The sequence below is a fragment of the Echinops telfairi genome, unplaced genomic scaffold (assembly GCF_000313985.2).
Source record: "Echinops telfairi isolate 266 unplaced genomic scaffold, ASM31398v2 ScPeMD7_655;HRSCAF=1070, whole genome shotgun sequence".
Taxonomy (NCBI): Eukaryota; Metazoa; Chordata; class Mammalia; order Afrosoricida; family Tenrecidae; genus Echinops; species Echinops telfairi.
The window spans coordinates 15,315,826-15,328,443 of record NW_022104553.1 but is presented as its reverse complement, the minus strand read 5'-3'; the positions used below and the strand labels follow the sequence as shown (position 1 = coordinate 15,328,443).

The following is a 12,618-nucleotide window of genomic DNA, read 5'->3' as shown; positions in this document are numbered from 1 at the left end:
TGAGTCAGTGAATGAGTGAGTGACTGAGTGAGTGGGTGAATGAGTGAATGAGTCAGTGAATCAGTGAGTCAGTGAGTGGAGTGAGTGAGTGAGTGAGTGAGTGAATGAGTGAATGAGTCAGTGAATCAGTGAGTCAGTGAGTGGAGTGAGTGAGTGAGTGAGTCAATTGCACAATTCTTAATATGGCTGAATGATTAAATTGTATGATGTGTGACATCTATGCTAATAAAACTAATTAAAAAAAATATCTCTATGAGACCAGTCAGCAATGACTTTAAAAGATGAGATGTTAAGGGGGCAGGGAAACTAGATAATTGGAAATGGAACAACCTGAATAGAAATAAAGCGATAGTTCATGCTTCGTGAATGTGGCCAATGTCACAAAACAATCTATGTATAGATTGTTGAATGGAAACCTAACCTTCCCCATAAGAGATTTTCACCGACAACACAATAAAATATTTTTTAAAAGAAAGAAAACTGGAGTTTTCAAGGGAGCTGATGAAATAAATATTTGCCCTATCTCCGTGGGGGTTCAGACACTTGGAACTCAAACATCAGCAGTGGAAGTCTCAGAGAACCTACAATGCAATCTCACAAAACACATTAGTGGCAAGTCAGGATCCGGACCCCCGTCTTCTGCCATGCTGAGAGTGGAGATAAGACCAGATGGCGAAATGGTCGCAGTTGCGCAGGAAGATGAAGAATGTGTTTGAGGCGGGTGTGGAGTTGAGGATGACTCCTAGCAGGCATTTCGCAAGTGTACACAGAGACGAGGAAGGCTCTTCCGGATGGGAGGAGCAGCAAGACAAAGGTGGTCTTTCACGTCAGAGGATTTCTAATCAAGTGGTCTTGAGGGAGTTACAGAAAAACAAACAAGAGACAGGAGGAGCTGCTCAAACGACGGCTTGGGGGCTGCTGGGTTAAGACAGCACTGTGTGTCCTGCACAAAGGGCTCTCGATGTAGCCTGGGCTTCACTGGTTCAAATGAGAGCCAGTGGAGCTGTGTTCTTTTCTCATCTAACCCGCCCCACGCAGCATCACGACGAGTCCAAGTGGCACCACCGTGGTGCCCTCTGGAGCCCCAGGCCATGGTCGCTTTGGAATGGCCCTTTGTCCCCATCCACCCTGCGAGGTCCTCGGGCTTACCAAGAGGCTTCAGGAACTGTACATGGTTCTCCACTGAAGGTCGTCACAGGGAGTCGAAGAGAAGAGAGCGACATAAGAACTGACATCCAAAACCAAGCTCCCTGCCATCCTGCCAATTCTCACTCGGAGCAGCCCTGCAGCCACCCCAGGGGGCATCCAGCGGTCTCCTGGGGAGCCTTACCCTGCTCCTGCGAATCAGCTGGGGGGTTAAGAAAATCACTTTCTATGTAGACAAGGAGACCCGAAGCGTAGTTCCCCAAGTGTCAGGTGAACAATGCTGCTAATACATCGGCTCAGTGTCAACGAAATGTTGCTATTGAGTGGACTTGAGCTCACTGTGAGCCGGGGGAGGGGGGGGGCATGCTTGGAAAGGGTCTTCGCAGTGGTCCTCAACCTTCCTCAGGCCACGACCCTTTCAGACAGCTCCTGGCGGGGGTGGGGGGGTGGGGGGGGAGCTACAACCATCACATGATTTTCGTTGCTGCTTCATCGCTGTCATTTTTGCTACTGTGATGAATCAGACAACCCTGGTGAAAGGGTCGTTCGACCCCCAAAGGGGTCGCGACCCACAGGGTAAGAACCGCTGGTCTACAGGATTCCAAATGCCGTGACCTTTAGGAAGCGGGTCACCAGAGTTGTCTCCCAAGGTGAACTCGAACCTCCAGCCTTTCAGCTAGTCACCCAGTTCTTAACATCTGCACCTCCCAGGGACTCCTCTTAGGAGCACTAGGAAGGGGTCTGCACTCAGTGCTTCCCTTCAGGAATATGGACTGTGAAGAAGTCAGTCATCGTCTCTGCTTGGTGGTCTGCTTTTGCAATCCCAGGGCTGGGAACGCCTCTTTCCTGGTTGAGGACCTGGAGAGCCAGTGCAGATTGAAGGGAGTCATGTTCTGATTGGAAGGCCGGACAGGTCCTACCAAGGGCAACGTCCTGTCCTTAGACGTGGATTAGAAGTACTGTATTCTGCCGATGGATCCTAGCAGCAGTGCAGTTGTTAAACCCTGGCTGCGAACTGAAAGGGCAGAGGTTTGAGCAGACCAGTCATTCCGTTGGAAAAAGATGTGGCAGCATGGTTCTGTAAAGGTTACAGACTTGTAGACCCCCGTAGCTCAACATCTGTGGGTATGGGCATATTATGCAGATGGTATTTCTCGTGTGGGAGCTGAGATGGTTTACATACACCAGTTTCCCAAAGCTACTTGGCTTTCCAACGAAGGAAAAGCGGCAGCGGTCTCTAAAGAATGGCAGTTTTATAGGGAGCGGAGAGACAGGGTTTCACTTGCAAACAAATGCCTGTCTCTTTTTCTATTTCTCGGACTTTGACGCTACCAAAAGCACAAGCAAAGGCAGAAGGCCCACAAGGCAGAATTTTCATTTCCCTTATAAGAATAGCAGACCTCCAGCGACAGACTCGCAAAAGAAACTCCATCTTTGTAAGCCGCAATGTCACTTGCCCGTTCCTCCCTCTCATCTCGGAAGGTTGCCTGCTAGTTGACCTGCCCATTCTCCCTCCCCTTACGGGAAAGTCTCGGCTGGTGGTTAATTTTAGAATGTGCTTGCATGTTCCCAGGTTCTGGACACTACAGTTAGTTTTGAATATATATATATATATGTCTGAACGGTATAGTTGATCTTGTTATGGTAACCAGGATATTATAGTCCATTCGGGTATTGGTTCTTTTAGGATAAGGAATGTCCCTGGTAAAGCATGCTTGCTCTTCCTGGAGTTACCAGAATGCTATAATCTTGCTGAACCCAGTAATGCTCCCTAGCCCTAAAGAATAGTAACATTCGTTTTGCTTTCTGCTAAAGGATAAATGAGTTTTTCACCTTTAAAAGATGGACTGAAATGTGGACTCAGGACTGCAATCAAAGAACGGCTTTTAGATTCTAGCAGTCTCGTTGTAACCGGCTAAAGACTCTTCTACCTTAAATGACCCCGACATTACAGTGACCGCCAGGGCCTCGAGCCGACACCACTTACCTCTGTGCTTTCTCCATCGTGCTGGAGTCAGAGGGACGTGAGTTCTACCCGTTGGGCCGACCATGTTATACAAGGTGCCGTTGATACATATTTTTGATGGTTTTTTGCCTTGAAAAGAAAACTTACAGCAGTGAAATGTAATTTATCCTTAGGGCTACCTTATTACTTCCCCTGAACCAAGTAACACAAGTGGTGGAAACGATACTCTTTTAAGACTGATCTTTGTTCTGCTGGCTTGAACTCACCTGCATCCGGCAAGCACAAATGAAGTGGGTATTCCATTAAAAACAGAAACAAAAGGGTGAAAGAATTCTGCACTGGGTCCATTATGATCGTAGGGTGAAAGGAGACTTTGAGCTGCAGTTCAGTCCTCTGCCCAGCATGCAGCTGAGGAACGACGAGGCCCTGTTCCCACAGAATGTTTGCCTCCTGACTTGAGGCCACCAGTGTGAGGTCAGCTCACGTGGTCAGGATAGAATCCTTTCATTGACTCACGTCAACCAATGGGAAGACTAGCAAAACTAGAGGGTGTGCTTAAAGGTATACAAGGCTTGCAGGGGCAGCTATCAGTGAGACCAGGAACCTGCTCTCAAGTGCACAGAGAAGTCCATTATCATTCCACGCGGCCCATCAGAGAAGCAAACAGAAAAAGGAGCAGAGTGCACGTGAAGGAGCAGCACCCTGAAGCCAAACTGACTGAGTCATGATTCTGACCTTTCACTTCCTCACTCTTTGAGCTTCATCAAGTTGAATGTTTCCAGAGCCTCGGTTTCCTCCTCTACCTAGGGTTACAGTGATGGTTAAGTAATGTCACCAATGTACAGCACACACAAAAATGTCGACACTTAACTAAATGTTCTCATTCACTGCCATACAGTCCAGGCTGACTCGGGGTTTCTAAGACTAACTTTATGGGAGTAGAAACCCAGTCTTTCTCCAGTGGTTTCGAACTGCTGACCATGGGGATTGCAGCCCAATGCTTAACCAGGGTTCCATAAATAAATGTTAGTTCTGGTTATTGTAAGGGATAATATCAATATCTGCAGTAAGCAACTCAAGACACTGCAGCCTCTGGGGTACTATTCAGTAAATAGAGTAGAACACATTGTAGTCCCATGGCTTCTGAACTTGACTGTGAATCTATTTCCCATTACTGTGTATCAGATCATCAAAAATCTACCCAGTTTACCCCATATCCATCTACTGCCTCATCTTTTCTGTAGGTCAGAAGCCTGTGTGTGTGTTGCAAATAGCTTGATTCTCTATTCAGAGTCTTGCAAGGCGAAATCAAGGAATTGATGGAGGAAACGGTTTCAGATGATCCATGTCCTCTTTTAGTTCATTCCAGTTATTGGAAGAATTCTGATTCTAGCAGCTATGTAGGCATGAATTCTCTCATTTATTTTCAGCACTTGGCTGGGAGTTACTCTCAGTAACTAGAAACTGCCCTCAAATTCGAGATGTGAGGCCTTCCTCCATGGGCCATTGACGTGTGGTTGATTCCTTCAAGACCATCTGGAGAATCCCTCAAACTTGGAATTTCTTTTTTGCGTAAGGACCCAGTCCCGATGAAGGGCTTGCCTAACCCAGTCAGTCCCACCCAAAGTGATCTTTTTTATTAACTCACAGTCAATTTCTTTCGAACCTTAATTATATTACTTTGCCAAATGGTGACAGGTAATCATGTCATATTCACAAGGCTGAAGGAAGTGGATTAGCCAAGGTGTTTATATTGGAGGCCAAAAATCTTGAGGGCTATCTTGGAATTCTTCCTCTCACAACGTCCATAGCCTTTAGGGAACTGTCACAACATATAAATTATCAGACCCCAACCTAAACGATCTATTGATTCGGTATCTTTGGGGTGAATCCTGAATATCCGAGTTTCCCCCCAAGTGACTGACATCTGGAAGTAGATACAAAAAAGAAAGAAAAAAAAATAGATCCAATAGGTGCTCTTTGTGTGATAAAATGTTTACATATTTGGACTGACCTTTTGCACTTGAAACTCTTTGGGGTTCTTGTGGCTGCAGATATTTGGGGGAGCAGAAAACCTCATGCCTCTCCCACCGAGTGACTGGTGGTTTCTCACTGCTGGCTCGCAGCAGCTCTATAAGATTTCTGAGATTGCAGATCTTCATGTGTCAGACAGCCTTATCTTATTCCCTGGGAGTGGCTTGTGGGTTTGAACCACCAAGCTCTCAGCTATCAGCCTAACACTTAGTCTACATCACCACTGGCCTGTGACCTCTGTGCTTTCCGCATCAATGCAGGCGGCTGCATGAGTCCGAACAGGGCTTTATGGACTAATATTGCCCTTATGGACTGGGCTGTGACACTCTAATGACATACGATGACTTCTATACAGCTCTTTCCTATACATAACACGAGTGTCACTGGATTTGATTCTCTAGTCAACTCGGCCCACAGGGTCCTATACTTTTATGAGCTGGCTTATATTTTTATCAAGCCACATCACTCGATGACACTCTTAAAGTGAAAAGAACCACTCCCAGGAGAAAAACGGGCAGATATTCAAAGATGATAAAAGCCACTAGACGACAAAGAACTGTTAATGAATCCAGGTAACACCTGTGTCGGGGACCTCTGCATTTCAAATTTTATTTCTTTTAGAATATAGATGAAAAAACGTGATAAAGACTTGGACATTATTACAGAATTATTGGTGTTACTGTGTGAATCAAGTCAATTCTATGCCAAAGCTCCCAGGACAGAGTAGAACTGCCCCATAGAATTTTCAAGGATACAATCTATACAGAAACACACGGTTAGGTTTTTCTTCTTTGAATGAACTGTTTAGTTTGAACTGTGAAATTTTTACTTTTTTAAACTTATTTCTTATTAACCCTTACTTTGAGCTTACAGATATCACAACGTTCCATAGTTCAGTTACATCAAGCAGTGTTGTACAATTGCTACAACAATCAGTTTCAAAACATTTTCTTTCTTGAACTCCTTGCTATCAGCTCCGCTTTGTCCACCCTCCCTCATTATCCCCACAAGAACCTTTTTTTTCCTTTTCTTTTTTTCCTTTTTTTTATATAATAGTTGTTTGTTTTGCCATAGCTCACACAATCCAATATATCCACTCACATACAATTCTGTCATTCAATCCCATTAAGTGAAATTATACAACCAGCACTATCAGCTCCCCGCCCCTAACCTTTTCTTAGCACGTGTTTCACAATTGACCCAGGAGGGATCAATAGACAACTAACAGGATGTCACTTTCATATGTATTTTCTTGTGGCGCCTGAAAGTTCCCAGCTGACGGAAGCCTAGACCACAATCAGAACAGTGGTAAGGTTTTTGTCCAGTGTGGATCCTCTGATGGACGTTGAGATTCCCCTTGTGGCTGAAGTGTTTCCCACACCTTTGGCAAACGAATGGTCTCTCTTTGGTGTGGATCCTCTTGTGGCCGCGAAGGGTGGAGTCATGGGAGAACTGACAGGAGCAGATGTCGCATTTAAATGGCTTCTCTCCCGTGTGGATTCGGTTGTGGACACGGAGATCTGATGGCTGCATGAAGCCTTTCCCACAGGTGCTGCACTTGAAGGGCCTCTCTCCTGTGTGTGTCCTTTGGTGGATGTCAAACTGAGATTTATAAGTAAACAGTTTCTCACAAAATCCACACTGATGGAATGACTGCTTTGTGGATCTTTGCTTTTTAGCCACCCTGTGGTCAATTGGTCCCATGGTTCCTGGTGAAGTGCAGTCAGCGGGTTCCACAGTCTTCAGTGCACCATGCTCTGTTGGTCTCAATTGTGCCAAACCAGTATGTCCTTCATTATGTCCTTCTCGATTTGTCTCTGACTTGTTTGGTTTTCTTCTTTTGGAACGTCCACGATTCTCCTCATAATCTCGTCTGTTTGGGCCTTCAGTAGAAACTGGTCTCTCCACAACTGGGGAGTATGGCGTGTCAGCATCCACATTTGCAACAGAAGTACCTTCTCCACGATTCCCACTCTCATTGGCCCACACAGAATCTGCTGGAAGCAAGGATTTAGAATACATTATTTACTGATCACTCACTTACATGGAGCCAATTCTAACCCATAGTGACCCTATGGGACAAGGTGTAAGTGGCCCTGAGGGCTCCAGAGACTGCAAATCTCTATGAGAAAAGAAACCCTCATCTTTCCCCTCCAAATGGGTTATCAGTTCAAACTGCTGTCCCTGTGGTCAGCAGCCTAGTCTTTCACCCATTATGCAGACAGAGACACTACACAACACTTAGTGAAGCACACTTGATTAATACCACATACATATGGCTTAACATTAGTCTCGCATGAAACTGTCCCAGCCTCACAAGCTTAAGAGAACATAGGGTATTCTGGAAAGACACAGTGAAGATTGGAAATCTAAGCCACAACATCCACTCTGAAAAGGCAAACCTGGTTACCGTGGACAGTACAGGAACAAAGAAATCTGCCTTGGCAGAAGTATAATATTCCTTCGAGGTTAGGATAGTGAGACTTCCTAACATATTTTACCCATCAGAGCCTAAGGCATAACCACGACAGCCCCACGCTATTCATCTTCACATGGTTTGAATGTCATTAGGGGAGACCGCACACCCCTTTAGTAATGTAGAGTGTAAGAGAGAAAGGAGAAAAAGACGGTGGGTGTCCTAACCATTTTTAACAATCCCCATATTTACCAGCTTCTTTCAGAAGGTGAGGCTCTTGAGTGATGTATGTTGTTGACTTAGTCCCATTGCCCATCAAGCTCTTTTCCAAGATCTTCTCAGGTATCAGACTCTCCAGTTCACCATATGCAGACACAGTCTCTGGCGGACAACTCTGCTTCTGATAAAAGACAACAGAATGTGGTGGATAATCTGCCTAGAGGAAAATAGGAAAGGGCACCTGCCTTCTCCACACTTCTACCCATACTCTTGATCTAACACCAAACCTCCCTAGAAACAAATTATGGCCAAACACACAGATGTCCTACAGACCGCACCCCCAATCAATATCAATACTTCATTCCCAAGTCTGTTATTAATTAGTTATTCCTCACATTCTTACAAATTGAATCATGATCTGGTGGCACCACAATTAACACCTAAGATGCTGACCTCACCAGTCACGCCATAGAAACCCTATGGGAGCATCTCTTCTCTGTCCTATCCGGTTAGTGTCAGTTGGAATGCACTAAATGACAGCTGTGTGGTCAAGGTGTGGACTGCAGCAGGGACAAGGAGAAAGGCTTAAGAATCTTAATTTTTCCCAAACCTGCTGTGATCTCGAATGCAAGTATTTGTCAAAAGAACAACAACCCATTTACTCTCCCCTCATTAGGACTTTGGCAGGTACCTTAACTTGATAGGGTGAACAACTCGTGGGTATTCGATCTTCAGACAGAGTAAGCTCCATTTGTCCACTGGTGTTAGGTAAATCAGGCTCGCTTGGTCCCACAATCCTCAGTGAATCATGGGCATTAGGCTCCCTGGTCTTTGGGGAATCTACTGGGCAAATATTAAATAGTGCCAGGAATTCTGCTTTGACCAAACAAGTAGCTTCTTCATGGAGTTCTTCAGATTTCTGGGAGTTGTCTGGTTTTCTACTTTGGGAATGTCTCCGGTTCTTCTCGCCATCTTCCCTGTTTGTGCCTGGAGCAGACATGCGTTTCCTCAAAACAGGGGCAGTTGGTGTGTCAAGCTCCATATTTCCAAAAGAGGTGCCTTCTTCAGTACTCTTTCTGCCACCGGCTCCCAAGGGATCTACTGGAAGAGAGGGTCAACAGACACGTGCTGAGCTCACACTTCATCGGAAACCCTGATGGAAGAGCAGTGAGTCCTTATGAGGTGGCCCTGCTCATGCTTGCACTGAAGAAACATGGCACAACACGTTCCACTGAGTACAAATCCTGCCCTAACCACCGACCCGTTCTGTGATCTGGAGTAACTTTCTTGACTCACAGTGAGTCTATAAAAGGGAAAAGACCCCTCCCCCGCCCCCCCAAAAGGGAAAAGACCATGGCCTTCCCCAGTTTTCACTGTCATTGTTCAGTTCTGACCCATCATAGGCCTAGGTCAGAGCAGAACCACCCATCTGGGGTTACCAGATTGTAGGGGTTTTTAGGGGAGTAGAAAGCCTTTTTTCCTCAGGGTGGCTGGTTCTGATACGGTGACATTGCAGTTATCAGCCCAACACATAACCCACTCTGCAAGCCACCCGGCTCCACCCTTTCAGGTCTAATGAGAATTAGATATTAGATAAACATTACTTAAGAGTGGGTGAGATCCCTGGGTCATGGAATAGGCGATGAGTTCACTTCAAGGCTATGCTAACCACAAGAGGTCAGCAGTTCACACCTACTCCACGGTCCTGGGGAGGGTGATGCGACTGTCTACACGTGTACAGACTTTGAGTCCCCAGGGGCAACGCTGGCCTGTAGGGTCTCTATGAATCACGATGGATACATCAATGGGAACTGGTGTGTGTTTGTGGGCTTTTTGCAACCGTGCATATCTTCCCTTTCTTATCCTTCTCACCCGCTCGAAGACTGTAATCGTTTCTATACTCAGGCATGTACAGGGCCTTCAAACGGCTCTTGGAGAATATGATTTACTCCGAGGACTGTTGCAAAACCTCTTTGAAATCTTCCGTCTCTGCGTCTGACCCTGTGTGCCTCGACAGAGATACGGTCCCTCGGATCCCACCATGTTTGCCAGCATTATGTCTTCTAAAACGCTTGATATACATTTCAAAACTTTGTGATTCTGCCAGAAAAACGAGGGACTACTTCCACTCGCTGCATTATGCCCTGCTCTCATCAGTTAAAAAAGAATGATTTAGTTAAATATAGAAGACAATGGAGAGGAGTCATTCATGGGCCCTTGGTCCCCAGGATGCATACTTACCAGCACCCTTCAGAAGCTGAGGCTCTTGGGCCACACAGGCAGTTGGCTCATCCCCATCTTCTGTCACGTTCTTGTCCAAGTTCTGCTCAGGGCTCAGAATCCACAAATCACCACTTGCGGAAGTAGCCTCTGGCAGAAATCTCTGCCCCTAAAAATGGAGACCCCAACATGGTGAGTGATGTGCCTGGATTGGAGTCTGGAAGGGTCTCTCCCTTCTTTCCTGGCTACTCCTGTTAGCCTGGCTGTCACTCTAAACTTCTGAAATAACAATTCTGTGGATACACTCAGACAGCCTATGGGCTACTTCATCTCCAGTCAGTATCAATATGGAAATGTCTACCTCTCAGGACTTGATATTCCTCACATTTCTAAGTCCCAACCTTCCAGGTTTTGCTCTTTGAACAATGAGCCCCAGTGACACAGATTACGAACTGAGACGATGAATCTGAATCCGCCGTCACCCCACAAGAGGAAAAACAACGTGTAATCTGCTCTTTCTAGGAATGCCCCTAAGAAAACCTGTGCTAGCAGTTCATTTCTCTAGGGCTACACTGCCTTAACACCATGTGAATGCCCAAGGTGTTCATGATGGTGGGGATGAGGAACAAGGATAATGAATCTTGATTCTGCCCTAACTTGGCATGAGTGGATTCTGACTCACAGTGGTACTACAGGGCAGGATAGTAAGTGCCGTATATACTTGAGTATAAACAGACCCAAATAGCAGCCTAATTTTACCACAGAACTGCATAAAAAATGTGCTGAGAAAACTCAGCTTATCCTCGAGTACACAGGTACTTCCCCACAAGGTTTCCAGAGCTGTCCCTTTTACAAAGGTAGACTGTCATCCCTCTCTGCTGAAGAGCAGCTGGTGTGCTTAAACCACCACACGGTCAGTTAGCAGCCAGGTGATTGGTCACCGCACCACCAGGGCTCTAAGACTACAGCGCATCCATGCAGTGCCTGGGGAAATGAATCCAGGCTCTTTCTAGGACAGCTCTTTCACTAACCAAGCACCTTGCCTACCGCAGTCCTCTGTACCTTTTCCCACACCTACCCAATCATTAGTCATTCCATACTCACCTGCTGTCGTCTGCTTGAGGCTTCATCCGTTGCTGGAAGATTCTGGTGCTCTTCACCGACCTCCCATCCATTTGCCAGAGGGGTCTCACTCACAAGGGAACCTGGCTCCCTGCACAAGATGTTCACATCATCTCCATCCCTGGCCTCAGATTCGACCATCTCAACATCTGGATTTTGTAGAAGAAATTGCTCTCCATTTATGGAGACTATAGACTGTGAGGGGTGGGGAGAAAATCAAGATCAGATTTCCTATGAGCACTTACATACATTTTCCCAAAGATGGTATACAATAATACGGATAAAAGACAGGAAAAATTATAAATGAATTTCAAATTCTCGTGAAGTACAGACTTTTTTTGTACCTATGAAGGTTGTATAAACCCAGAAAACTATTTCCCTGAAATAATGCTTGAACATGAAACCAATAAAAGCCCCTGAAATCTTCAACCCAGACATTTGTTTAGCTTAACTACTAAAAAATGTCTGTCTTGGAAATTATGATTTTTAACATCTATTTGGAAACAAATGGCAACTCCAAAGATTAGATAGATAGATAGCCAAAGATTAGATAGATAGACAGACAGACAGACAGATAGATAGAAACATCAGGAGGGACTGAGTTTCTGTTACAAGGGCAGAGGAGCAACTCAGGAGAGAATGAACATGCACGTTTTTTAAACGACTGAGTCTTAGCTCTTTTGCACCAGTGGTTTCCTCCTATAGCTTCATTCGGTGTCCCCAGTCACCTAGTAGAAAAACTCAGGCAACCTACTTCATCCCCAAGTGATCCGTGGACAAGGCAGTGAATGCTGTTCCTGCTCTGAGACACAAGGGGGAAGGGCGGGGCATGGGTTAGAACCGACTCCTAGCAGCTCTTTCTGTGAAAACGCTCCTGATGACGTGAATGATTTGGTCTTCGATGTCAAAGGAAAGGGATCGGAATACCGACATTCAGCCACCTGCTATCCAGACCACTGACCCACAGCGCTCCTTTAGACAAAAGGCATATGGGCCAACGGGTTCTAAATCCTGCGCTTCATGGCATCTCAACCTGTGTTGGGACTTAGGGAACTTCCCGGGGGAAACGCTTCTCCAAGTTGCCAGGGGATCTCTGATGCCAACCAGGGCGGATGAGTGGCATAAACATAAAACGAAAGCGACTGGCCTGACTTCAAGCCCAGATTCTGACTCACGGGGACCTTCGAGGACTGAGTACAATGACCTCTTGCGGTTTCCAGGCAACCCGAAAGAACAGAATGGATGTAAGCAGCCTGCAAAATGTATCCAATTTCAGGAGTGAGGGGGAGGTGCGGAGGCCAAACTCAAAGCCCATCTGTAGGTAATTGGACCATCCCATTAAGGAAGGGTTGTGGGGGAGAAGAGCCAGTCAGGGTGCAGTAGATGAAACATACAACTTTCCTCTAGTTCTTTAATGCCCCCCACCCCAACAACCCCAATTCTACCTTACAAATCCAGCCAGACCAGAGCATGTACACAGGTACAGATAAGAGCT

General features: G+C 46.0%; 1 protein-coding gene across 3 annotated transcripts in view; it reads right to left on the bottom strand.

The window, feature by feature from the left end:
* Positions 1-6,191: 6,191 nt before the first annotated feature.
* Positions 6,192-12,618, bottom strand: part of LOC105978215 (zinc finger and SCAN domain-containing protein 5B-like) — a 7,882-nt gene continuing 1,455 nt past the window's right edge. The window contains exons 2-6 of one of the 3 annotated variants that reach the window (XM_045292310.1): positions 11,106-11,318; positions 10,023-10,170; positions 8,473-8,882; positions 7,815-7,962; positions 6,192-7,143 (exon numbers count right to left, since the gene is read on the bottom strand). In XM_045292310.1, the coding sequence (XP_045148245.1) occupies positions 6,368-7,143; positions 7,815-7,962; positions 8,473-8,882; positions 10,023-10,170; positions 11,106-11,318 (1,695 nt within the window). In that variant the 3' untranslated portion in view covers positions 6,192-6,367. The remainder of the gene's footprint in view (positions 7,144-7,814; positions 7,963-8,472; positions 8,883-10,022; positions 10,171-11,105; positions 11,319-12,618) is intronic. The other 2 variants (XM_045292312.1, XM_045292311.1) reach the window with 2 other exon arrangements.